The following is a 26,434-nucleotide window of genomic DNA, read 5'->3' as shown; positions in this document are numbered from 1 at the left end:
TTGTATCAGTGGTTTCAAAAGAGGAATGTCAGATAAATCTCTCTTTCCAAAGAGGGCTGTACCTTGTTCCATACATGTTCCCTGAAAATTCGGCATTTTCAACAAATTCACCATTTGCTATTGCTGCCTGCATAACTTCCCTGGTAACGTAATGATAATCTGAAAGGAAAAAGAAGATCCGTCACTCATCGACTGACTTTCAAAAAAACGGATATTTCTAAGGATGTTGTTATCATTTATCAGCCAGAATACCAATTAAAAACAACACCCAACTGAAAGCACAAATTTGGAAAGCATGTATTTGATGCTTCATTTATGCACATGCACTGACCCATGTTTTTTGGCTCATCACTGTATCAGTCAATTTGGGAATAGGGAAGAAAAGACTTGCGCAACTTCCACTTCATGCCGACTTTAAAGTGCCTCTATTATGCCATTTTAAAGGTTCCTAATTTTGTTTTGGAGTTCTCCTACAACAGGTTTACATGCATCAAAGGTATAAAAACACTTTCATTTTCACATAATATACATTTCACATCACCACATTTTCAGTGATTCTCAAACGACTCCGATGCTTCAGTCTCTCTAAATCCCTCCTTTTCGCGAGCTACTCTGCTCTCATTGGCCAGATGGCCCAGTCTGTTGTGATTGGTCGACCGCTTACAGCGCGTCAGAAACGAAACGACCATTGCCATTAACTTCAGCTCCGGAGGCTTCCTAAAGCTCGGCGATTGAACTGTAAAGACCGTAGCGATGGCGTCGATTGATGAAACATTGGAAGAACTAGTTATTCAACCCGAACCTCCATTGCAAGGACGACTTGAGCAGGAGCTACTCAGTTTGAGGTACATTATGAGATGTTGCAGCTGTAATTCCTCACCATCAGCATTAACAAGTGAAAGTCCATCAACAAACCAATGTGTATTTTTCTAATTTATTGCGGTGAACATGCGGGAACTGAATCAATAACAGCGCATACGTTAGCCGAGCTCTAACATGATTAACTGATGTAACATTAAAGTTTATAAAACAAATCTTGCTCCATCCTTTATCTTTACTCAAAGTACTAAGAACGACAGACAATCTGCATTAACTGACACAGTTTTAGGTAAAAGTGGCCAACAACTAATCAGCAGAAGTATGCATACATCAATAGTTAATCATTCTTCCAGGTTGTGATTCTGAGGAGCAAATTGGTCCAAATTAAGTGGGTACTGTCCCATCTTTAATGCGTTTTGTAAATCGCATTAAGACCTCATGGAGATTTGAGAAGCAATGGTTACACTGTACACTGGTTGTATCGCTGTGGTAATTTTAACCACTTAGTCTTCACATCCTTATCCTTTGGAAGTGTTTACAAAGAGAATGTGCTTCTGTAGAGCAGAAAACATCGTCTCCTCGACATGTACACAACACGAACCAGCTACAGTGTTTGAGGAGGATCAAATTAGCCACGTTCACGGGCAGCCAATGAAGACCATAGACGGGCATTACGCAAACGTGTTACTGCGTTACGTATGAAGGTCACGGAAGTGAGACTGGGATTCCTGACGACTCGTTTAGGCGGTTCAGAGTCGAATCTTTCTTTTGGGAGACAATAACTTTATTTATCGTCCACTTTCGACAACTTTTACATTCAGTTTACATTCACAAACAGCTTTATTACACACTGCATGAGAGGTAATATTTGAAAAAGCATAATAGGGGCACTTTAAGATTTGATTCTGTTTGACTAACAACTGAAATAACTAGATATTTATGTAATGAACATTATGTTTTATAATAACAAGGCTTGTAGTAAAATTTAGTTTGGGATTTTGAGGATAATGCAAAAGATATTTTCAGAAAAACATTGTTCTCTTTACCACTCAAGATCAAAAGCCTAACCTTTGCCGTTCTCCTCTCCTGGACGAGGGCTTCGCGTTGTATCTGGAAAAAGACCAATCTTATTTAAGAAAACTGAAAGTCCCCCTGTGGTGAAAATCAAGTTTTTAATGTTGTTTATATGTCTATGTGGTGTTTTTAAAGTGCTTTCAGACAAACCATGTGTCAATTCATAAATCAACATCATTGCTGAGTATTTTCTCCTTAAAACTGCAGTGAACCAAAGACACAGTGAGAATGCAGTGAAACACAGTATGAAATCACTGGTGTTTCTGATGTCACAAACTACCTTGTAACCAATCAGGTCAACGTGTGGCCGGCTTTAGCATATCATCGTAACTATGCTGCGAAGCGGAGGAGTCTCAAGAGAACCAGATTATCCAGGTATATTTTTCTGTTGATATGAAAAATCTTGTACATTTAGCAATATAGCGGGTGAATTGTGTATATTACGACGTTATGATGAACTATATGCCTTTCTCCACTGACGTTCTTAGTTGTTCAAATCGTTTCTGATGCTGATTTTTAGAAGGCAGCTGTCTGACTCTGAGATGGTGAACGCGAACATGGTTTGTGGAACATAAGCATCACATTATTAGCTGTTTGATAACGTAGTCAAGCAAAAGGCTAATCATATTAATTACCGTTGTGTGTCAAACATTGTAAAGAGTGATACCCTTGTGCAGCATTTACTACAGTAACTTGAGTAAAATGTTGACCGATCAGAATCAGGTATCAGATTTACGGATCAGATATTCTGAGTGAGTGGAGGCGGGGCTAATTTGCATAGTCATGGTTCACATATACTAAATGAAGCAAGAGTGTATTGTTACATTCAAGCTATTTTAAGACATGAAGAATTTTTTTTACAGGACTTTTTATTTTAAATATGCCATTTTGGTGTTCACAGATGAGTTTTAAGGGATAAAATTGTTGACTATTACAATTGTTACCACAAAAGAATTGCTGGTTCAGCATTTGTACTTGTGTCACGTATGTATGTGACTTACGGGATACGCTGAAGCCAAATACACCATCGAACTCCTTGAGAAGTTTCTTTAGCAGAGTGCTTTTCCCAGCCCCGGAGGGTCCACTCATCACCACAGGCCTCGGTCCAGCCATCGCTGCAAACACACCACAGACAGGGAGGAAGAAAGAAAGAGGCTTTCAGAAATATTCAATTCACTTTCAGATTAAAGTCACATTCACACAAGAATGAATCAGTCTAAATGTCTAGAAAACTAAAGACGAAACATTACTCTCTGTAATGATCTGAGCTTTGAGCAATAAGTACAGTTTTCCATTTAAGACAGCCATTGTATATTTGAAATTACAAAGATTTTCCATCTAATCCAGCTATTTTAGGACAATATAACATTTTTACCTTAAAATCAAGACCTTGAACTATCAAGATTAAGCAGCAAAGACTGCTTTCATCATTGATTATGATCAGAAATGTTTTTGAGCATCAAGTCATAATTTCAGAATGATTTCTGAAGGCTGAAGACTGGAGTAATGATGCTGAAAATTCAGCTTTCCATCATAGAAGTAAATTACAATTTAAAGGTGCACTGTGTAATTTTTAGAGGCACCTAGTGGTGAGGTTGCGAATTGCAACCAACAGAAGTTACGGTGGTCGACAGGAAAAGATTACGTCGTCTGAGACAGCAGAGAGTGGCCAGTTCAGCAATGAGGTTTCTTTACAAAGATAAATTAAGAAATTATGTTTACTTAATTATTCAGTAAAACGATATGTTATTGCTTGTATAACTTGTTCATCATTGTGTCAGTGTTTTATTCGCTGACTTTAGCTAGTTTCCTTGCACGAAGAACAACATATTGACGAAACACGTTTGTCCGTTTAGGGCTCCTGTAGAAACATGTCGATGTAAGGGGACCCGCGGTGTGTGTAGATAGAAATGGCTCATTCTAAGGTAATAAAAACACAGCGGCTCAGTCTTTATACACCACTGAAAACACAGTTACAGTGGGGGAAATAAGTATTGAACATGTCATCATTTTTCTCAGTAAATATATTTCCAAAGGTGCTATTGACATGTAATTTTCACCAGATGTTGTTAAAGGGATAGTTCACCCAAAAATGAAAATTCTGTCATCATTTACTCACCCTCAAGTTGTTCCAAACCTGTATGAGTTTCTTTGTTCTGCTGAACACAAAGGAAGATATTTGGAAGAATGTTTTAATCAAACAGATCTCGGTCCCCATTGACTACCATAGTATATATTTTTTCCTACTATGTAAGTCAATGGGGACCGAGATCTGTTTGATTAAAACATTCTTCCAAATATCTTCCTTTGTGTTCAGCAGAACAAAGAAACTCATACAGGTTTGGAACAACTTGAGGGTGAGTAAATTATGACAGAATTTTCATTTTTGGGTGAACTATCCCTTTAACAACCCAAGTAAGCCATACATACAAAGAAACAAACAAAAATAAGTTCAGAAATTAAGTTATGTGTAATAATGTGAAATGACACAGGGAAAAAGTATTGAACACATGAAGAAAGGGAGGCGCAAAAAGGCATGGAAAGCCAAGACAACTGCTGAAAACTTACAGTAATTAAAAAGCAATCCAGCCCCCTGTCAGTGGAAATTAATAACAGCTGGTTCAGTCCCAAATGATGGCCTACAAAAAGCTCTCATTGCCAAGGTGTCACACAAGACACATCTCATGATGGGTAAAAGCGAAGAGCTGTCTCAAGACCTTCGCAACCTAATTGTTGCAAAACATAATGATGGCATTGGTTATAGGCGCCATTCTAAGCTTCTGAATGGTCCAGTGAGCACTTTTGGGACCATAATACGGAAGTGAAAAGACAATAATTTCACCATAAATTTGCCTCGACCAGTGCTCCTCGCAAGATTTCTGATAGAGGAGTGAAAAGAATAATCAGAAGAGTTGTCCAAGAGCCAAGGATCACTTGTGGAGAGCTTCAAAAAGACCTGCAGATAGCAGGTACTTTTCTGTCAATAGATTCTCCTAAATATTACACAATGCACCTTTAAATGAATTAAAATAGAAATTATTTTAAATTGTAATATTTCACAATATTACCAAATAAATGCAACCTTTGTGAGCATTAGAAGCTTCTTTCAAAACCATATATTTATATAAAAAGTTAATTATTCCAAACTTTTGTCCGGTAGTGTAGTGACTTCTTCATGTCAAAATCCTGTCTCAACATGTTCCAACAGGACTAAAGCACAACAGCTCATTAGCTCTGAACGCAGCTGATGAGTTTCAGATGAGCCAATTCACTAAGGACATTTTAATTACGACGACAGTGGAAAATTACAGATCCTGTATTGTGCCATGTTTCCGGGGGGATGTAACCTCCCCAATAATCAAAATGTTCACACAGTCAGTCCAAATCAGATTATTTGTGCATCTGAGAGGAATCTGATCTAAAATTATTGACTGTCCACACTGTGTATGGCAACTGTTCAGATCCGATTTGTGTGTCCTGTGGCACTTTCGTTTACCAGAATATCTGCATTGGTTTCTATGGCATTGCGTCGGTAGGCATACGCCAACAACAACAACAACAACAACCGCAACATGGAGGGGTTTGCAAAACAGATGTCTTATTTACAACATGATTTTTTTGCTGTTCACACTTGCTAAATCTGATCAGATTTCAAATGGATATGCACAGACATCGGATTTGGACTGACAGTCTGAACGAGGCTTTAGATCGGATTCCAATTGGATACACAAATAATCTGATTTGGACTGACAGTGTGAATGAAACCCAAGTTCCCGTCCGAACCGAATGGACCAATTATCACAGCAATTTGACTAAAGCCGAATGCACAAATGGTGCGCGAATCACAGTATACTGTGCAATATTTCACCAGCGCGCTCCAAAAATGTGATACGATTTGCGTGAGCCGTTCCTATCCCAACGCCAATGATAAAATGCACAACCCATGAATTCTATTGAGAATTTTCTATTGTAAAACGCAATGAAGAAAGTCAAATGATCTAAAACAGCCACGTAAACTAAGAAAAAAAAAAAGAAAAAAAAAGATGAAGAGGAGAACATCATCTTGCGCCAAGATAAATTAGAAAGCTTTTTAAACTACTCATGACCATCCTTACTAGAATTTATCACATTTTATTTTATTTATTGTGGTAAATTTTGACTAACTAGACTTTCTAATAGATCATCTGTTAAGGGAATAGATTTTTTCCACTTTGTGGCTATAGTTCCTATAGTTTGCATCCTATTTGTAAATGTAATGTGTCTGGCTTCTGGTGTAATCCACTTCCAGTTAGGCTATTTCTAGTGTACAAAAAAAGCTTGTTCCGCTGCTTGATATTGCACACTGGTATTTCTTAGCCTATTATTTTAATGTATTGTCATAATTGTAAACACAGTAGGCTGTAGAGCAAATAGTTTTACCATGCACTATGTTTTCATTCCCATTATTTCCATATAGTGGCTAATGAACCGGAAGTCTCGCACATTCACAGAAACTAGCTTACTTTCGCGTTGAAAAATAAGGTGGATAGATTCATTTGTTAATATTAATGTATTAACTAACATGAACTAACAAGGAGCAATACATTTGTTACAATATTTATGTATTAATCTTTGTTGATGTTAGTTGACAAAAGTCTGTTTATTGTCCATTCATGTTAGTTCACAGTGTATTAATTAATGTTAACAAATACAACTTTTGATTTTAATAATGTATTAGTAAATGTTGAAATTAAGATTAATAAATGCTGTAGAAGTATTGTTCATTCTTAGTTCATGTTGACTAATGTTAGAAAATGAACCATTAAAGCAGCTGACATGTTAATGATAATGTCAATTATGTCATTTTCATTAAACTGCTCTCTTAAGGCTTAGGTTTACAGGGTTTATAATATCTAAGCATTAAAACAATACTTCAATACATTCATAATAACAATAAGTCAATTTACATCACAATTGAAGCTCTGCGTTTGTATTGCTTACCTTGCTCAAATGTGCACAAGGAAACATGCACAACACTCAATCTGATCTGAACGTGTATGTGTGTGTGTGTGTGTGTGTGTGTGTTTTCTGATAATGTCCTGCTCCTATCAGCTCACTGGAAGCCAAACCCGTCAAACAACCCAGCCTTCTTTGCATGAGTTACTGCCGTATCAGCATTACACCAGACTGACTCATCTGCCTAGTGCTTACGAGAACAAAAACTACATTAATCTACTGAAAAATTCAAATGATACATTTTAGCTATGAATGTGAGATTTGAGCGATTTTCACGCACCGTGAATCTCACAAAAACATTTAAGCCATTTTAAAATCAAAAAGAAAAAAATATTCTGAATAAAGAAATGTCAATTTTGTATGTATATTTGGACACTTTTTTTTTTTCAATGATATTTTTCTTGACAATTAAACTACACCTTCCCCCAAATTTTCATTACCATAGACATTTTTTTTTGTTCATTATCATTGGTACACATGTATTGATTTGTATGTACTAATGTTTTCACAAACAAATCATGATTCATTAATAACCATCTTATTTAATTTATTATACATGTACGATTTTTTTTTTGAAACAAACAAAACAGTTTCAAAGTGGGTGGCCTAATAATCATTTTAAAGGAATAGTTTCCTTAAAATTTTTAATTCTGTCATAATTTACGCACCCTCAAGTTGTTTCAAACCTGTATGAGTTTCTTTCCTCTGCTGAACACAAAAAAAGATATCTTGAAGAATGTTGGTAACCAGACAGTGATGGACACCTTTGACTTCAACGGTAGGAAAAGAAAATACTCTGGAAGTCAATGAGTCCATCAACTGTTTATTCATACAGGTTTGAAACAACTTGAGGGTGAGTAAATGATGACAGAATGTTCATTTTTAAGTGAACTATTCCTTTAAGAGGAAAATGTATATATATATATATATATATATATATATATATATATATATAAAAAATGTGGGTCTGTAGAAAAGATGAGTTTGAACTGGTTTTGAGGATGGTGCACTTGAGGATCTTTCAGGTGTCTTTCGAGAGTGTAACATGAGTGTCGTATGTTTACTGAGTCATGAATGGCTGTAAAGAAAAGGCTGTGGAACGCCCTTAAAGTCATCATGATTGACGATTGATCAAAATTGACCCCATTTACTCTGTTAGCGCACATTACTAGACTTGTGGTGAACAATTAATCTGTGCAAGTTAATATACAGAAACATTTGTTTTTTGTGGTAATCTTTAATCAAAATCAGAAAATTTGGTTCCGCTCTGGAATGGCGTTCCTTCTGTGATGACGTTAGTTTGGAAAAAGGAAATGAGTCACAACAAATAAGTTGGAAATAGCCTAAGTCAAAACACTGAAGTAAAGTCGGTAAACTTCCGGTTCACAGGGACTTTAAATGGAGATGGTATACGAGCAGGTTTTATGCCAAACGACTAACCTTGGGCATGCAGTCGCTCATTTAGAATAAGCCAAATTCATTAACATCAGAACGAGGTTAAGAACAAATCCATGTGCGCACGCTCGTGTTGTGAATTAGGTGGATTCCATCAATTATTAGTGAATGAGACCCATTATTCTCTCATTGAAAGTGACATGTGATGTGAAGGCCAAGTAACCCATACTTGGAATTTGTCCTCTGCATTTAACCCATCCAAGTCAGTGCACACACATTAGGAGTAGTGAACACACACACTGCAAACCGTGGACACACACACCCGGAGCAGCGGGCAACCATTTTTTGCTGTGGCGCCTGGGGAGCGATTGGGGGTTAGGTGCTGATTTTGAGAATCGAACCCGCAACCTTTGGGTTACCAGTCTGACGCTCTATTAACCATTACGCCACTCACATTCTCAATGGTTATTCTCATTAAAATCTCCATTCTTTAATGTAGTATTTGTTACTGCACCACTTTTCTACAAATCAACTCCACCTCAGCCAAGTCTACACCATGCAAGTTTTCATATTGTACATTTATATACTACAGTACGTAGGCCTAGTCACCACACATTTAAAGACACTTAAAATGTTTTTTTTTTTTTTTATATATTCAATAATACCGGTTTATGGTATATTTTAATTCATAATAATATCAGACTATAGATCTTAGTCAGGGTAGCTCCATATTAAAATTTTGACAGGAATGAATACAATGCTGTGAGGGACAAAATACATTGCGTTCAATGTATTTCACTGTTGTTTAACAACAATCAGATTGTCAAAATTCTGTCATTAATCGCTGACCCTCGTGTCGTTCCAAACCTGTAAGACTTTTGTTCATCTTCAGAACACAAATGAAGATCTTTTTGATGAAATCTGAGAGCTTTCTGTACTCTGCATGTTCAAAATGTTCATAAAGAGATAGTAAAACTAATCCATATGAATTGAACGGTTTAGTCCAAATTTTCTGAAGAGTGACGATCGCTTTATATGATGAACAGATTGAATTCTGTCATTAATTGCTCTCTGCGTGGGTGTAGTGGGTGAGTGATTGATGACAGAATTTGGGTGAACTATCCCTTTAAAAGCTAATCAATCTTTTAAAAATAACTACAAAATAAGTCACTTTTGACTTTTGAAGTAAATTTAAAAGGACTAGGAGAAATCCTAAAATGGCATCTTTGATTTGAAAATAGCCTCGAGTCTTAGTCTTACTCCAGTGAGAGCTGAAGTGACGTCTCAGAGCAAACAGCTGTGAGGGACATAAGGCACTTGAAGGTAATAGGCTTGGAAGTCCTTACAGCTCCTTTTCAGTGTCAAAATCAGAGCCACCGCTCACAAGAGAACGTTTACAATACACGCACAGTGAATTCAAGCAAGTTCTCACACTACCAAGCACAGTTAACCACAACATGACACCATGCGCTATTATTTAAAATTTATATTCAAGAATTCAATTCAATAGGGAACCTGAATCAATCAAACCCTGAACAATGAATGTGCAGCACCATCCACATCGCTGCATTATTCACTACAGCTGGACGTTCCACTCGATTAAACTTGACAATGATCATAAAACAGGCCACATCTCATACTGACAGACTATATAAAAAAAGCTTTCCTCCAGCCTAATGAGCCTATCATATGTGCAACTGTTTTGCCCCTTTTTAATTCAGTGTCCTACACAACATTTGTTTCAACCTCTCCATTACAAACTGATGTCTTCAAATAAATGAGCTCCACGTGTGACATCCACATTTTAATGCAAGTCATATGGTGCAACCCCTCGCCATGAGACCAGTTTTGGCTGGTGCTTAAAGACAGTGCGTTTGTTTCCTCATCCACCTTTATAGTACTATTTAATCTTATGCTGTGTGCTGTATCGTCCATGTCTAAGTCTTCAAGGTCACAAGACGAGTGGGATCTTCTCAATACTCAAACTCCTCCATCCACTGACCCAGAAATCAATGAAGGAATCAGCCAGCTTAAAGTCTTCTCGAACCTCATTGAGAAACGTGGATTCTTCCAGAGGCGCTAAGAAAAGCTAGCCTGGTAATACCAAACTCTGCTACTTCGCTTTGCTTCGTAGACAGAGTCTGGCATGGCATAATTGAAAAGCGTTTTCTTTCTCGCAGGGAGGCGCTTGTCTGAAGTTTAAAATCATTGGTTCCCGTAAGCCAATCACATAACGTTTGGTTATGGCGTGTGTTATGCGCATGCTCAGCTGCATCTAACTTCCACTGTAAACACATGTAGTATGATGTGAAAACAAAACCATCGAGGGAAATACCGGAGTGAACATGGCTGTGAACGACTTTTGCAGATTATGTGAAGTAAATCTACGCATCCACGGTACAATCAGTGTCTACGTCACGGCTCTCAGCCCGCCCTCTGTTCGTTGATTGGCCGGCTGTTTTCAGGCCGGAGGAAAACGGAAAGCTATTACGCTGTCTCAGACTAAGTACGAAGTGAAATGAAATTGAGCGGAAGTAAGAAGTCTGACGTAGTCAGGCTAAAGAAAAGCGCTAGCTGTCGAAAAATCTCACGCATGCACAAATTCGACTCCCCCTTCACGTCACAATTTATTTAACTTACATTTTACCTTTGCATAGGGGTGAGCGACCTGACAACAAAATATTAGAAAAGTGGAAATAAAGTGTTTAATGTGCGTTTAATAATAAAGTGTTTATCGGTTAGAGGTAGGTTTAGGAAGGGCTTTATTGTCCCAATAAGCTGGCATCCATTTAATAATTTTAATCAATTACACCATGTTATTATTGCATACCGTTTATTGTACAACACTGAGGTGCTAATAGTGGCTCTGAATGGATTTGACTGACGGCGCTCTGAAGAGTGAACAGACATGCGCTGAATTAGAGACGGTAAAAGTGAGTGGGTCCAATATCATTGGTCTTAAAAAGTCGGTGGGTCTCGTCCCAACGTGGGTCTGGTTCCGACGCCCGTGCTTCTAACGATTGTGGAAACGTGATAATCAAGACAAAATTATAATTGTGTCACATGCCATTCTTTTCCTTTAAAGCTACCGGTATGTGCTTTCAGCTTTCCTTAAAATCCAAAACTTAAATGTCCAAATCAGTCAACTGTGGGACATGATTTATTTTTAAAATGAGTTATTAGTGAACAAACTCCATCGCACACCTGCAGGTGATAGGTGCGTAGGATAACAAGACCAAATAGGTAGGTCGTTTCAGCAGATAAGGAACTCGTGAAGGTCGTGTGACCGAAACGTTGTTAATAAAATTCATTTTAATTGCAAGTAATGATAGTGTGCGGGAGTTCCTTATCTGCTAAAATGAGTTATTAAAAGTGCACTAAACTGCGAAAGAGACACACTTTCTGTGTGCGCGCTGCAAGACGGAGCGAAGTATACTTGGGGTTTCAGGCGCGCACATAAACGGTCAAATACACACAAAAAATGGTGACAAAATGTCCATCTTGGCGAGTATTTACATAAAGACAGTCAGTTATGTGTCTTAAGTGACAGTTGGGAATGAAATTGGATGCGTGTCATTATATTAGATCCATGCATTCGGTCTTAAAACCTAATGCAAATACCTGCCGCTGTCTGTGTCATTAATGTCAAACAAAAGACAGACAGAATCACTCACTGCTGTTGACTGAATCACTTTAATAGTTTTAATAAGAATCATTTCATACAGTGAAGACTTTGCTGAGTTTAAATCGGGATTTAATTACCATTTTGACAACTGACTGTTAAATGCAATACTGTGTTTTAAAAGTCCATAGGCTTGTTCCAATCTGGATATTATCGATAATACATCTCAAAATTGGGAAGATCGCGATTTAGATTGTGATGTGAAATTTTGGGAAGATCACCCACCCCTACCTTCGCCGTTTAAATGAAGTGTATTTCACCTATTTCTACAGGGCTTCTCGCTTTACTAATATTCAGAATGAATGTCTTAAACCAGCAAACCTCAACATGAGGACAGATCCTTTGGGCGCAGCTGATGACATTTTGAAGTGATCAAGAATATTCCAATTTACAAAGAAGTTGTGTTTCGATTTCTCAGTTTCATTCACTGCATCCTTTCCTAACATTGAGCAGAGCTGGGAAGCGAGGAAAGTAAACAAGGATGCACATTTCAACAGATTAAACCCAGTGGGCTTTTTTTGCCATTGCCTTTGTTGGTTGACAGTTGGGCAATAATTTTCTGCTCAGACAAAGTCAGACTGAGATTCCTCAAAAAAACACGTCTGTCTTCTTCCACCTTTTTACCTGCCTAGCCTTTTCACTGTTAGAAAAATTGAATATTTCATTATTTAGAGATCTAACTCTTGCTTCTATTTTTCAATTAGGTTTTTCTCAGATGTTAGGCTGATAATGCGCTTTATTAGTCATTTTTGTTTAAATATTACATTACAAAAATGGAAACCAGACACGTTTCACCCTGTAGCTTCCATATCTTTACACAGATACAATCACAAACCCTTAATAAACTATACATAAATCCATCCAGGCATATGCACAGCACTGTATTATCATTTAAATGCTTGCATAATGCATTACACGTTTATGACATGCATATGACTAAAGCATAACGCAGCAAGTTCACTTTGAAACACACCGAACGTGATGAATAAAAATCCGCAACGAGTATAAGAAAGTATGCAGTAAAATTAAGCCTTATGAAAAGTCAACACCATAATGGCACTTCACAAATAATCTGTAACACTTTTGACTTAACAGGATGATGCAACTGGCGAGGATTTAAAGCTGTAGCTCATTTCAACTCACCTGAAAATAGCCTGGAGATAAACCTCACATACATTGGGATAAAAGTGGTCAAACACAGGGAGAATGTCTTCCCCCTCCGCCTAAAATCTTCCTCTCTCGCTCAGGTGACGGGCTTTCGCATGAGAGCCATTACTGATGCCCGGTGACGTCATCAGACGCGGACAGACGCTCCGCAGATCTTCAAAACATCGAAGCGCGCGCCAGACGGCAGATGATGTAGACATCACATTTTCGTATTCACGACACTGCATGCGCTTTGTTGTTTTTGTAAGGAATCGTTTTTTTGGGGGGTGTCGTTGTGAATAGAGCTTGCTCGACACTACAATGTTTGTGGTTGTTAAAAGAGCTCTTCGTGCTGAATTCGTTACTAAGTAAAGACGAGCGGTTTCCCGGATGTTGTGGAAACCCAAGGCCTGACTCCTCTTCTACTACACGCGTGTAAAGCATCTCTCAGTGCCTCCAGGAGGCTGGAAGTGTGCCTGGATAGTGAGCAGAAGTCATGTTCGGCTCGTCGAGATCTGGAGGGGTGAGAGGGGGTCAGGACCAGTTCAACTGGGATGAAGTGAAAGTGGACAAACACAGAGAGAACTATCTGGGTGAGTGTCGAGCTAACGTTAGCCGCTAACTAAGCCAGCGCTATTATTGTGTGCTCTATATGCGAAGTTCACAAAATACAGCGTTATATTCAGAGAGGCGTGATTTCTTGTGCACTTTACACGCGTGAATTAACTAATAATTGCTAAAGTAGAGCTCATGTAACCGGTCTGTGATAACATTTAGTAGTTTACTGTCGAACGATAACCTGTTCAGAAAGCTAATAACTCGTGAGGATATTGTAGCAGACTTGTAATGAATAGTTGTTTCGCTTTCCTGTAAAGATATTGCTAATCGACATCAGCATGGTTTGTCCATGACAGAGTGTCCTCTGTGTAACTTACACGTTGCATTATATGTTTTCTTCTGTTTAAAGTCCATAGTAACATTAATTGTAATGTAAATTCAAACATTCCTACCTTTTTCCTTGGTATGATCTCTCATTACAACGCCTGTTAGTTTAATGTGTATGTATCGGACACAGTTGTGGCTTTTGTTGGTGTAGTTGACGTGTTGGCTTTCTAGTTAAAGTACCCAGAGTCGCACGAGACGTGCACGCGCGTCAGTTTACGAATCCTACTATGGCAAAGGCTCAGCATCTGAATATTAATAAGGTCATGCGGTCGTTGCTAGGTAACCTGCCCCCAGCGTCCTGCAGGGATCCTTCTACTGCGCATGCGTAGCTCATTAATATTGCGGCCTTGATGACGTCAGTGAGGCCTACTGGGCAGACGTGACGCAACCTGTTCAAGAAAGCTTTCTTCATCATAGTAGGATTCATAATTTGATGTACCATGTGCGCATTTGACGTACCACGCAGTTTTTTTTAACCCCCAAGACATTTAACTTACAAAGTTGCTTGCTTATCTTGTCTCTATCAGTCAGAAGGGCAATATGATTTAGTATTGATTCGTTCCATGTCATTTAAAGGAGCTATATTTTCTACCCTTGAAATAATCATTTCAATTTCACTTGTTAATAACTGATAAGGACAATGATGTATTATCTATAAGCCCTGCCGCACACAAAATATTACATGTACATTGCGTAAAGAAAATTATTATACACCATAAATAGTTTTAGTATTATAATATTATACATATTTTCATGATAGTTTGGCACATTTTCCAATAAATGCATATTACATCAAATATCATATCATATCAAATAAATGTAATGCTCATGTTTTCTTTAATTTACAATAGCCATAAATTAACCAATACTATAATTAATGTGGTGCAAATACAATTTAAAGAGTTAATTTTTTCTAACAATATAATCTTTAATAATGTAATATATTTTCAACATTACACTATACTAAGAATTATATTTTTATGCTTTATATGATAATGAAAATTATGGGGGAAAATGTAGTTAATTGTCATGAAAATCTTAATTGTTCTGATGGTCATAGGTTTAATTTTTTTAATAAGCTAAATATAATTTCTTTTTTTGATTTTGGGGTGAAATATTACTTCTTCTTGACATGTTATGTAAGATTCGCCTAAGGTCTTGAGTAACACTATAGTTTGGGGACCAATTCTCACTATGAACTTATTTAATAATATTACTAACATATTGGCTGTTTATTAGTTTTTATAAAACACATATTAATACCTTATTCTGCATGACCATATTCTATGTCCCTTAATCCTACCCAGTACCTAAACGTAACCTCTACAACAATTACCTTACTAACCTTTAATAAGCAGTAAATTAGGAGCTTTTTGAGGCAAAAGTCATAGTTCATACTAGTGAATATGTTTTCCCAAACCTAAAGTGTGACCAGGTCTTGTGTTGATTTTCCTCAGGGAATTCCCTCATGGCGCCGGTTGGACGGTGGCAGAAAGGCAAGGATTTGACGTGGTATGCCCGAGATAAGAAGGGTGGCGCAGCGGTGTCTAAAGAGCAGGAGATGGCAGCGGTGCGGGAGGCGGAGCACGAGGCCATGCTGGCAGCACTGTAAGTGTGCTTGATCCATCAGTGGCCTGTCAAATAAAATCAGTACAAATCTGAATGTTCTTGTCTGTTTTAGGGGTCATAAAACCATCAAAAAACAACCAACTGGTCTCACCAAAGAGGTTTGCATTTGTAAACATCCAAACATGGACATTTGGAATTATTTGCAGCATTTCTTGTTGCATTTTCTGATGCATATTTCTCTTGCTGGCAGGATCTTGCAGATGTGTGCAGGAGGGAAGGAGAGGGGGAGGAACGGGACGTGGACCGGGTCTCTGGGCTCGGAAGCTCCAGGTAAAGTCGTTTGCTGATCTCTTTGCTTGTTAAAAATACATTCTAAGGACATTCTGTGTTCTAAGTAGCTTATTCCACCATAGAATTACCCTAATGAATGTATATAATACATATTATCAGGGTTGAGCAAAATTCAGAAGTGCAGAATATCAGGTTTTTTTTAAACACAGTGCCTTTTACTAGGGCTGTAACAATATATCGTGTCACGTGTCGCAAAATAAAAATGCAACAGTATGTATCGTGGATGGTGACAATCTGTATTGTGTGTAGTTCACCCAAAATGAAAATCACTGTGTGAGAAAAAATTCAGGTTTACAGAGTTTTAGTGTCAGTACTACATTAAACTATTATATATAATGTTGAATATAATGTATAATAATGCAATGGGGGAATATTTGTGTCATATTTGCCAAATGTCTTATACATTAATTTAAACATATCAAGTCAGTGAAAGAGTGCTTCTGTATTTCCTCATAGCATAATTGCCTAAGTCATTTTTTGGCCAAATTGTGATATCTGCCTAACTTTACTGTCCTACCACTGCTGCAAAACTTGTCTTGTTTTCCAAAAACATTGAAATATGACTTAGGCAATTATGCTATGAGGCTAATGATTTTCAGCTTCAGAATCATGAATATTTTTAGTCTGGTGTCACTATTGTCCTGTGCTTTGGGTTTCCAGTACCATGTCCAACCCTATTCATTTACACTCACAATGTAATACCAAATTTAGCATTTTAATCAACAGCCTTATGTCATATGTCTTGGAGTATCGCAACAATATCGTATCGAGTGTTCAGTATCGTGATATGTATAGAATCGTGACATGAGGGTATCGTTACACCCCTACCTTTTACCAAGACTGACCAATATACCAGGAGTACGTCGCCGCCTGAATCCGATGAAGGATATACTTCATGAAGACCTCACCTCTCTAAACCTGTCCTCTGCTGTCTCAACGGCAGTGCCAAAATCAGCCATGAGGGTGAGATGGGGCATCAAGGAGGACAGCTTTATATGACTCCTTGATCCCTGACAAATGAAGCCAGATATGTTTCTCCATCACCACTATAGCAGCCATGGACCGGCCAGTAGAGCAGATCTTTGAGCAGATCTGCCACAGTGTGCAGAGCTCCAGCCGTCCAGCATATTCCCACAAACCTCGGTGTCGTCTGACCTTCAGCTGGCTGTCTGGCTATGGCACGAATCATACGTTTTTAGCGTATTTAACGGTTTGCTGGGTCGAGCAGGAAGCCGATCTATTAGATCTATCCATTTCTACGGACACCACGTCTGTTCTACGTCACGTCTGTCTGGGCTACCCTTCTGGATAGAAATGCTTAGGTTTTGAAGTGTTTATTGAAATGTTAGACAAAATAAAATCACTTTTCTGTTTCAGTCTATGAAGTAGCTTTCGTCTGTAACTTGCTCCTCTATTTTCATCTTATTTTTTTATTTATAAATAGAATGTAACTTTCTGAGATTCTGCTTTTGTTCTTCATCAGGGCCGGGGCGAGAGGAATGTTGCTTTCCAAGCAAGAAAAAGAAGCTGTAAAAATGGGTTTGCCGGTTTTCACGGTATGTAGACATAGATAATCAGTTTTTAATGCTAATTTGATTTTAAGAATGTGTCATGGCTATATCTCAAGTAAAGCTGTCACTGACGATTATTTTAGAAATCGAGTAATCGGTCGATTATTTTGATGTTAAATCGAGTAAATGGATCATTTTTTTGTGGTGCTAAAAATAGTCCTGAGTGAACAATAGCCTTTAAAATGACTTAAAATACATACAGTATACTGTATAATAACAATGAGGTAATAATAATTGATTCAAATTAAGTATCAAACGCAAGTAATCATATGGTTTTATTGAATAGCACTGTTGAAATACATAATGTAATATAAACATAATCAACTTGTGTACATTATGTATGATAAGAAATGCCTGCAGAAGGTGCCAAGCAACATTTATTTAAAATGTCCACTTAATCTTTAATATTTGGCCACTTTTTTTTATAATAGAAACGCTACAGCCACTGTAATGTCTTGAACAAGAACATCAAAACACTCAAACTCAAAGTGAGGGTTAAAACTTTCATTTTTAAATCGTGATGAACAACAATTCGCATTTTAGAAACATATTGATGTATTCTCCTGTGTTGGTTTAGGTTTATAAATGATTTACGTTACACATCTGGTCAAATGGTGCACATTGTGTTCCCAGATGAACATTGTAAGCAACCCAAACTCACGGCATATGCAGAGATGGAGTTTGTTAACCGAGCTGTATAACCAATAACCAATTTACACTGTTTCAACCGATAACCAAGAAACACTTTGCGTGGAGCACGTAAATGATAACAGTGCAACACTTCGCTATGAAACACAAAGTGTGTCAGACTTTTATGCAGCGTTTACTGTGAGCGGAGCTGCTCTGAGACGCTGGAAGAAACACGTAACCTACATGGATGTAAATAATAAAGCGTTGCGCTTCACTTTCAAATCCGCAGAGTATATATATATATATATATATATATATATTAATTGAATCACAGCCTTTGTGATTTCTCAATAGCACTATGCTATATTATGATTTTCAATGGATTTAATATATCATGCAGCCCTAGAAAACAAATGCACCACTTCCAGTATTTTGCCGGTTAATCGACACGGGTAAATTGCAATCAATCGAGGATTTTTAGAATCGAGCACTCATTCAATCGAGGAATTCTGACAGCCCTAATCTCAAGAATCATATTACAAGCCGAGTAAATCGTTACTGATCTTGAATTTCTGAATGTATTTTTTGCCAGCATCATAAAGCTGACAGACCGCAAGAAGCCGCTAAGACGCCGGAGGAGGACAACAGACATGATAAAGGAGATAAAAGGTATATAGACTAAATGATTCACAGGAAAAAAATAAGTTTGATCCATTTTATGGTTTTAAAGACTTGAGAACTGATATTAATTACAGATCTGACAGCAAAAAGAAGAGTAAAAAGGAAAAGAAGAGTAAGAAGGAGAAGAAGGAGAAAAAGAAGAAAAAAGAGAAGACGAAACACCGAAGCAGAAGGGACTCTTCAGATTCCGACTCTGAAATGTACAGTAAAAGGTAAACGGTGTATATTTTTTCCATTGTGTCAATGAACTAAATGCCATCATTTACTTTTTGTTATAGATTATTTTATATGTAAAACTATAGATTTTTTATTTATCTAAGGTGTAACGCAGTTTCTTCACAAGAGGGCGTTGTAACACAATTGAACTGCTTTAGTTCTCATGCATCATGAGCATCACATCTACAGTCCTTTAGAAGACAGTGGTACAACTTTGTTTGGGTTGAAAAAAATGATCAAACTATGGTTCTGTTCAAAAACTTCGGGAGCTTCTAAGGTATTTTTTATTTACTTTCTGATTACTTTTAGATACCTTTTGACATAACACTTTTATCACAGATTTTAATGGGATTATTGTGTACCATATTGATATTAGAGAGAGAGAGAGAAAATATTCCATTCTTTGTTGTGATGAAGTGCATTTAACATTAATTTACGCCAGAGTTTCTAACTGGGGTTAGTGAAAAAACTGCAGGGAGTTTGTGAGTTGGTTAAAAAGTATTAAAATAAGTAAATCACAAAAAAATGACATTTTACAGTAAATCATTTTTAAATAAAACCAATCAAAATAAAATACTTGAATGCTAAAAATAGAAATATATTTTATTTGTTTACCTGCATGTCAATGTGTCCATTAACAGAATTAATCAGAGAGCCGTAAACATAGAAATTTGATTAAATTATTGAAATATTAACTTAAAATTCAAAAGGGTTCAAACAGTTTGGGAATCCCCGAACAATTTTTTTGTGATTTTCTTTTTTTTTAATTACATGAACAAAAACATTAATAAACATGAAAACAGCAATGACAATACATGGCCAAAGTCTTCCAGGTTTAAAATATTTTTGTCCAGATTTCCAGAATCAATAATTAGTGAAGGTCACTGGATATGATGATGACAGTAGATGAAGACAGATATACATTTGCAGTGTAATCTGCATAATTATTCATCTCATACAGTAAAGAGTTGGTTGCTAAGTAAGCAAGTTTGCACACATCTTTGAGATAATATATCTGTGTGTATGTGTGTGTGCGTGTGTGAATGAGTGTCTAGAGTTGGATTGTACTCTAATGTGCCTAAGATGCTACTGAACTGTTTAAGTGTGTTTGCTGGAGAGGGAGGAGACAGAGAGTAAATGGGCTGATGGCCTCCCTGTTTCTGTTTTTTGCAAACCTGTTTGTTTGTAATTACAGTGGACATCACTTTATCCATAATCCTGTGAAATTTCTGTTTTAAAATCGTTATTTTTTTTTATTTTTTTCAAATTTGTCATTCCTGCCCAGGGACTACAGGTGGAAATTAGCAATTGTTGCTATAACCTGGCCCAAGACATATTCTCTTGTTTAACAAGTTTAATGTTTATTTGTGCATTGTCCCTGTTTCAAATAAAACAATTTCCAATTCCAATAAAGGCCAAAAGTGATGTCCGGAGGGGATATTTGTTTTAAATAAGAGGAATATTTTATATATAATATTAAATATTTTAAATATGAGGGAAGAACAAAACATTAAACTTGGTTAGGGTATATATAGAATAAAATTATTTGGCAAAAAAGGCAAACTACATCTACAGGATTTTTTTATACTATGCAAAAAAATTGCATAGAAAAACAAAAAGCTCATAGGGTTGCATGCATTGACTACAACATAATCACGTATTAATATTTTTTTGGTTCTCTCTTGTTTTTGCATGTGTTCATTTCTTTTTATGACAGCCTGGACAAAAATGATGTTGGCAATTTGGCATGTTTCATTGCATGATCACAAATAAAACAATCGACTCGAAGCACTACTACGCAATATGCTTACAAAATCTTTAACAAATTGTAATAATATTTGAATAAAAGGTGAAGATGTCAACTCAACTTGGATTATCTCGGCAAAGGAGAAGTGCTCACTAACACAGATTTAGACAGATTTTTGAACAATATTTGAGATAAATAGGCCTTTTGTGTACATAGTAAAAGTCTTAGATCTTTGAGTTCAGCTCATGAAAAATGGGGGCAAAAACAAAAGTGTTGCGTTTATAAATTTTTTCAGTATATTTACATTTTTTAAATCATACCAATTCACAATTCATAAATTTTTTAACATTACACCTATGATGCCTACAGTGGCAGCTAACTTGATTTTGGAAAAGAGCTGTAGTTTGATTAGATTTTGAGAATCACAAATAGCACTCATTTAAATTAGTGTTTTTGTTTTTACGGAAGCTGAGATTGTCGGGTGATATTTCATATTTTAACTTCACTGTGACTGTGACACTTAAACTGCTTAGGAGGGGGATCACAATTTTTAACTGATTTTTATCACCGTATCTGTGTTACACACCACCAACTTTTTATAAATCGAACAAAACCTCACAAGCTTCATTACATTCATAAATTCACTACATAAAGTACACTCACGCTTAGCGGTATGTACTACTATAGCAAGTCTCAACTGTTTGATTTTTAGGGTTAAAATTTAAACTATAGTTGGATAAAAGTTGGATATATAACATCCTACTTTACATTCATACATAAATACACTATAGTCATGTAAAGCGATCCATACCATGGTCTGTCTGAATACTCTATTCTGATTGGGTAGAAGGTGTGCAATAAAATAGTTTAATGCACAGGTACTTCCCAGTCAGTTTAATCACCGTTCTATATTAATGCTCTGTTTTCATTGAAGCACACACACACACACACACACGCGCACACGCGTCAGTCGCCGGAGATCGCGCTGCACACACACAGAAACATTTAGGAGCACAGAAACTTATCACCGGCCCATGGATTTTATCGGTAAAATAGCTTTGCCACTGAATCGCTGAGCAGTGATGACACAAAATGTGATGTAAAAGATAAATCATATTTTTGCACCTTGAATGTAAAAATTACAAACTATGCAACTGAAAACCAAAGTGACACACTTTAGAGAATTGTTTTTAAACTTGTAATAACTAGCTGCATTTTTGTTCACACCCCTGATTAATAGTAGTTGAAGCACCCTTTTATTACAGCACCAAGTCTGTTTAAATAGGAGTCTATCAGCGTGCCACATCTTGACTTGGGAATATTTTCCCACTTTTTGCAAAAACATTGCAGATCTGATTAATTGTGATCATGGCATCTCATGTGCACGATCCTCTTCAGGTCCCCTTACATGTTTTCTATAGGAATCCGGTCTGGGCTCTGGCGGGGCCATTCCAAAACATTTTATCTTTGTCTTTGCTGAAGCCATACTTTTGTTGATTTAGATGTGTTTTGGATCATTTCCTGCTGAAAGGGGAACGTTTTCTTCAACACAAAAGTCTATACCAAAATCAACTGGTACTTGGAGCCAGAGATGTAAAGAGAACCTGAAAACCATACTTAAGTAAATGTTGAGATCAATGAAAACAACGGCAGTGACATTTTAAGATATCTCGGATATAGTTCCAGTGCAAGTGGCTTTCAGTTAAAACAGCTCAAACATTCATTTTAGTCTGGGACTAGCCTTTAACCCCCGGTTTCACAGACAAGGCTTGAGTATCTAGTCTTAATAGTATTTTACTCATACTGAATGTAGACCCAAATATGCATTAGTCCTCAACACCTTTATTTATTTTTTAAATCAAAATAAAACTGAACATCTCAGTATTGCAATTAATCAAGGTGGACACAACAGCCTCTTAAAAGTCTACAAACAGTGAAGTCTCAGTTAAGCTCAAGTGCTCAAAAGGGCATAAGTGCTGGTTTGGGCCTCATCAGTGGCTGCATGTCCTCATCTCATATATGAAACACCTGCAATTCAGCAACTACATGCTAATGAACTCGCGTTCGTCTAAAGTAGCCTTGTTGACAGGTTTGGGAGAGTGAAGGCAAAATGCACAAGATATCCCTTACGAAAAAAAAGTACACTTCAAGTTCATTTAATGAAGTATACTAAAGTAAAGTTCAAGTACACTTTTTAAGTATAATTAACTTTATGCAGAAAGTATACTAATATCAATGTACTGGTAGTATACTATTGTACTATTTCAATACTGCTTGGGACTAAATTGGCCCACTTTTTATTATATAAAAGTATACGTTTAAGTGTACTATAAGTGTAACAGTAGTAAACTTAAAGTGCGCAACTAGTTCACAACTACATTTCTCATTTGTACTGAATAAACTTTTTTTTCCGTAAGGGATAGTACCTTCAATGCCCTGTAGATGCCCGTATCACTTCTTTTGTGCTGCAGAAAAGGTTAGGTGCCAAACAAAATGTAAGAAGTAATTGCATTTCTCATTACAGATCTATCGGAGTAAAGAGTACATATACTTACTCAAAAATGTAGTCGAGTAGAGAGTAAAAGTTGCCAATATCTTTGATACTATAAGTCAAAGTACAAAGTTTATCCAAAAAGATACTTAAGTACAGTAACTAATTACATTTACACAAGTACTATAAAGGCCCCAATATACTCGAGGCAAAGTTTTGTTTATTTTTTTGTTCTTCGCTTTGGGGTAAAAATACGTTTTACGCTACGTGAGCAGCGGTATACAACATATGTTAGCAAACGTCCCGAGGCCGCGCACACTGCTGAGAGCCAAGTTCAGAGCAATATGAAAATATGTGCTGTGCGCTTTTGATTCAATAACAAAAATGACAGTGGTGAGAACTAGTACTCCAGTAAATTCACTTCATGTTTATTTATATAGCACTTTATACAATAGATTGTTTAAAATCAAGCAGCTTTACAGTATTAAACATGAAAAACAGTGTCGGTGTCTCTTTCAATTAGAATTATAAGTTAATTTTCTACTATAAAGCGGCTGTCCAGTGTGTTCATGTTTTTACCCGTGGACGTCTGGCCTCAATGGGCAAAGAAGGCGGAGCCTCTGAGCCACGCCTATTATTTTTCCATGGGTATGCTGTTCTTTTCCAGATGTGCGGTGTTGTTTTTGTGCCAAACATACCTGTTACAATTTTGGCCAAAAAGTTCAATAATGGTCTCATCAGACCATGGATTTGGGTGACTTTGTTTCATGGTATATCTTATTTACCTACTATATCAAATTTTTTGTAGCCCTCGCCTGAGCGACACTTTTTAACAACGAGATCCCATTGATGCTTCGTAATCTCTTGTAGAAGCATTCAAACAGGGAAGATGTCCGAAAAATCTTAAAAGAACAGCTGAGATTTATTCAGATATGTTAATCAAAGTAATTTTTGGTGAAGATGGGCGTTAACTATTTCACATGAGCTTTTTTTTTATTTTATTTTTTTTTTATTTCATTTTCACATCAAAAACATTAAAAAAAAAACCAAACAAAAACAAGAAAAAAAACAGTGTTATACATTTCACAAAAGAATGTGATGGACAATTGCCGAAAAACCCTCAAGGGGCTTAATTAGTGGCAATCTCCATAGAAACAATTATATTTAACAAATTAAAAACATATTGTAATACAATTTAAAATTGGATTTAAAGCACAAACCCATATGGAAAATTCAAACAACTTAGTAACAATAATTTTACTCTCTGTTTAAACTGTACTTTAGAAACCTCAACAAATGATGGGGGGAGACTATTCCATACCTTTGACCCTCTGTATAATATACTAAACTGTGTTTGAGTCGTACGAGAGTAGGTTACATCACAAAAACCAGCTGTTTTAACAGAGGTGTGTAGGCTTTATGTAAATCCACTGATTATATGCTGTCCAATTTAATCCGCATACGTAAAGCAATATATACAATGTAGCACATCTCAACTGCTTGACTTTGTTTAGTACCAAAATGTAATTAAAATGATCACCCAGCTTTTTATATAAAGTTGGATATGTAAGTACACCCAGCTTTATCTGCATACATCAGTGTACTCGCATAGGGCGATATGTACTATATAGCAATCTCAGTTCAAAAAACTGTTCGATTGCTTGTATTATCGCAAAATATAAGCTATATTATCGCCCAGCTCTAATCTTCTAATTGCGACTATAAGGCATGAATATATTAAGATGTTATACACGTCAACATTATCATTTTCTTTAAGGAAGTTTTGAAAAAAATGTGTATTGTGAAAAGTGCTAAATAAATAAATTTGACATATTTGACGTAATCCATAGACAAGGATAGTGTATTCCTCATAGTCCATGTCTGAATTATGGTCCTCCCCTCAAACAGAACCAAACTTCCCATGCTCACCAGGAATAAATGATTGTCTAGGTGTGTTTTGTGCTCCCCAGGCCGAGAAAAGATTCCCGGGACCACCATGGTCCTAATCCATCAAGGAGCAGTCAGAGTGGAGCCGGAGCCCGTGACAGCCATTCAGGAGGAGGGCCAAAGGCTGACCGCAGGACACTGCCCCCCCCTCGCCAGCGGCACGACACGGACTCGTCCTCTGATGGACCAAGCTACCGGCGGCGCCACCGCACCGGCTCAGACCCCTGATGCCCCGTCCACACCTCCTCACCCCGAGAATGGATCTGATTGGCCCTTTTATCTAGCCCTGGACAACTTGGGCCACGAGACACGGCAGCTCACGAGCACAGATTCATATGCAGCACACTAGTAAGGAGTTCTGGGTATCATGTAAATGTGGAGGAAAACTTTACCTTCGGACTAATTAGCTTGTACAGCACTCTTATTCTGGACACAAAGTGGGACTGCATTTCCTTTTCCCAAAAACGAAATTCTCTCATCATTTATTCACCCTAATGCCATCTACGATGTATATGACTTTCTTTTTTACGTTAAACACACAAACTAATATTTTTAGGAAAATAATCAATCTCTGCTTCTATTCAGAAGACATTGATTCATCCACTGGGGTCATATGGATTACCGTCCGATTGCTGTGTGCGGTTAACGTCAACAGAGTGGCACACATTTACTTGCATTAAATGGACTCGCAGAGATTGATTATTTTCCTAAAAATATTAGTTTGTGTTTATCGGAAGAAATAAAGTCCTGTATGCAGATGGGATGAGGGTGAATAAATGATGAGAGTTTCTAAATAATTTCCTCTCAAAATACTCATTACTCTAATGCTAGAAAAGAACAAATTACATATTGCCATTTGTTGTCTTGCTGTGTTTGAATTTATGCTAATTCTTATTAAAAACTTACAGCAATCAGAATGACAAAAAACTCAGTTATGTATTAGAATTTTGGAGTAAAATGGGCTTGTTTGTCATAAAAATAATATCACACAATGCAAAAAGTTTAATTCTCTTTATGCAAAATATCATTTCCTTTTGGGTTTTGAGCTGAAATGATATCTGGACACGTTTTGGTCTTCGATGCATAAAGAGAAAACTCTGATCTCCAGCGATTACAGCAGATATGATTGACTTTTTATTCTTGTATATGTTTGGTGAAATAAACTTTTTCCATCA

At 36.9% G+C, this 26,434-nt stretch overlaps 2 protein-coding genes across 4 annotated transcripts in view; one reads left to right on the top strand and one right to left on the bottom strand.

Annotated features, from left to right (window-relative positions):
* The window catches only part of guk1a (guanylate kinase 1a), a 17,407-nt gene extending 3,119 nt beyond the window's left edge, over positions 1-14,288 (bottom strand). Inside the window, exons 1-4 of one of the 3 annotated variants that reach the window (XM_084411283.1) lie at positions 14,122-14,288; positions 2,895-3,008; positions 1,888-1,929; positions 63-159 (exon numbers count right to left, since the gene is read on the bottom strand). In XM_084411283.1, the coding sequence (XP_084267409.1) occupies positions 63-159; positions 1,888-1,929; positions 2,895-3,008; positions 14,122-14,146 (278 nt within the window). In that variant the 5' untranslated portion in view covers positions 14,147-14,288. Of the gene's footprint in view, positions 1-62; positions 160-1,887; positions 1,930-2,894; positions 3,009-6,873; positions 6,998-13,108; positions 13,239-14,121 lie in introns of those variants that run through there. The other 2 variants (XM_084411282.1, XM_084411284.1) reach the window with 2 other exon arrangements.
* On the top strand, positions 13,564-26,434 carry cUnh1orf35 (chromosome Un C1orf35 homolog). Its single transcript, XM_084411281.1, has 8 exons — positions 13,564-13,704; positions 15,514-15,664; positions 15,738-15,783; positions 15,876-15,955; positions 17,460-17,532; positions 18,770-18,846; positions 18,933-19,070; positions 25,283-26,434. Exons 1-8 carry the CDS (start codon positions 13,608-13,610, stop codon positions 25,485-25,487), a joined length of 867 nt encoding a protein of 288 aa, XP_084267407.1. The 5' UTR covers positions 13,564-13,607; the 3' UTR covers positions 25,488-26,434.

The sequence above is a fragment of the Rutilus rutilus genome (assembly GCF_951802725.1).
Source record: "Rutilus rutilus genome assembly, chromosome: 6".
Taxonomy (NCBI): Eukaryota; Metazoa; Chordata; class Actinopteri; order Cypriniformes; family Leuciscidae; genus Rutilus; species Rutilus rutilus.
This window is presented reverse-complemented; position numbering and strand designations above follow the sequence as displayed.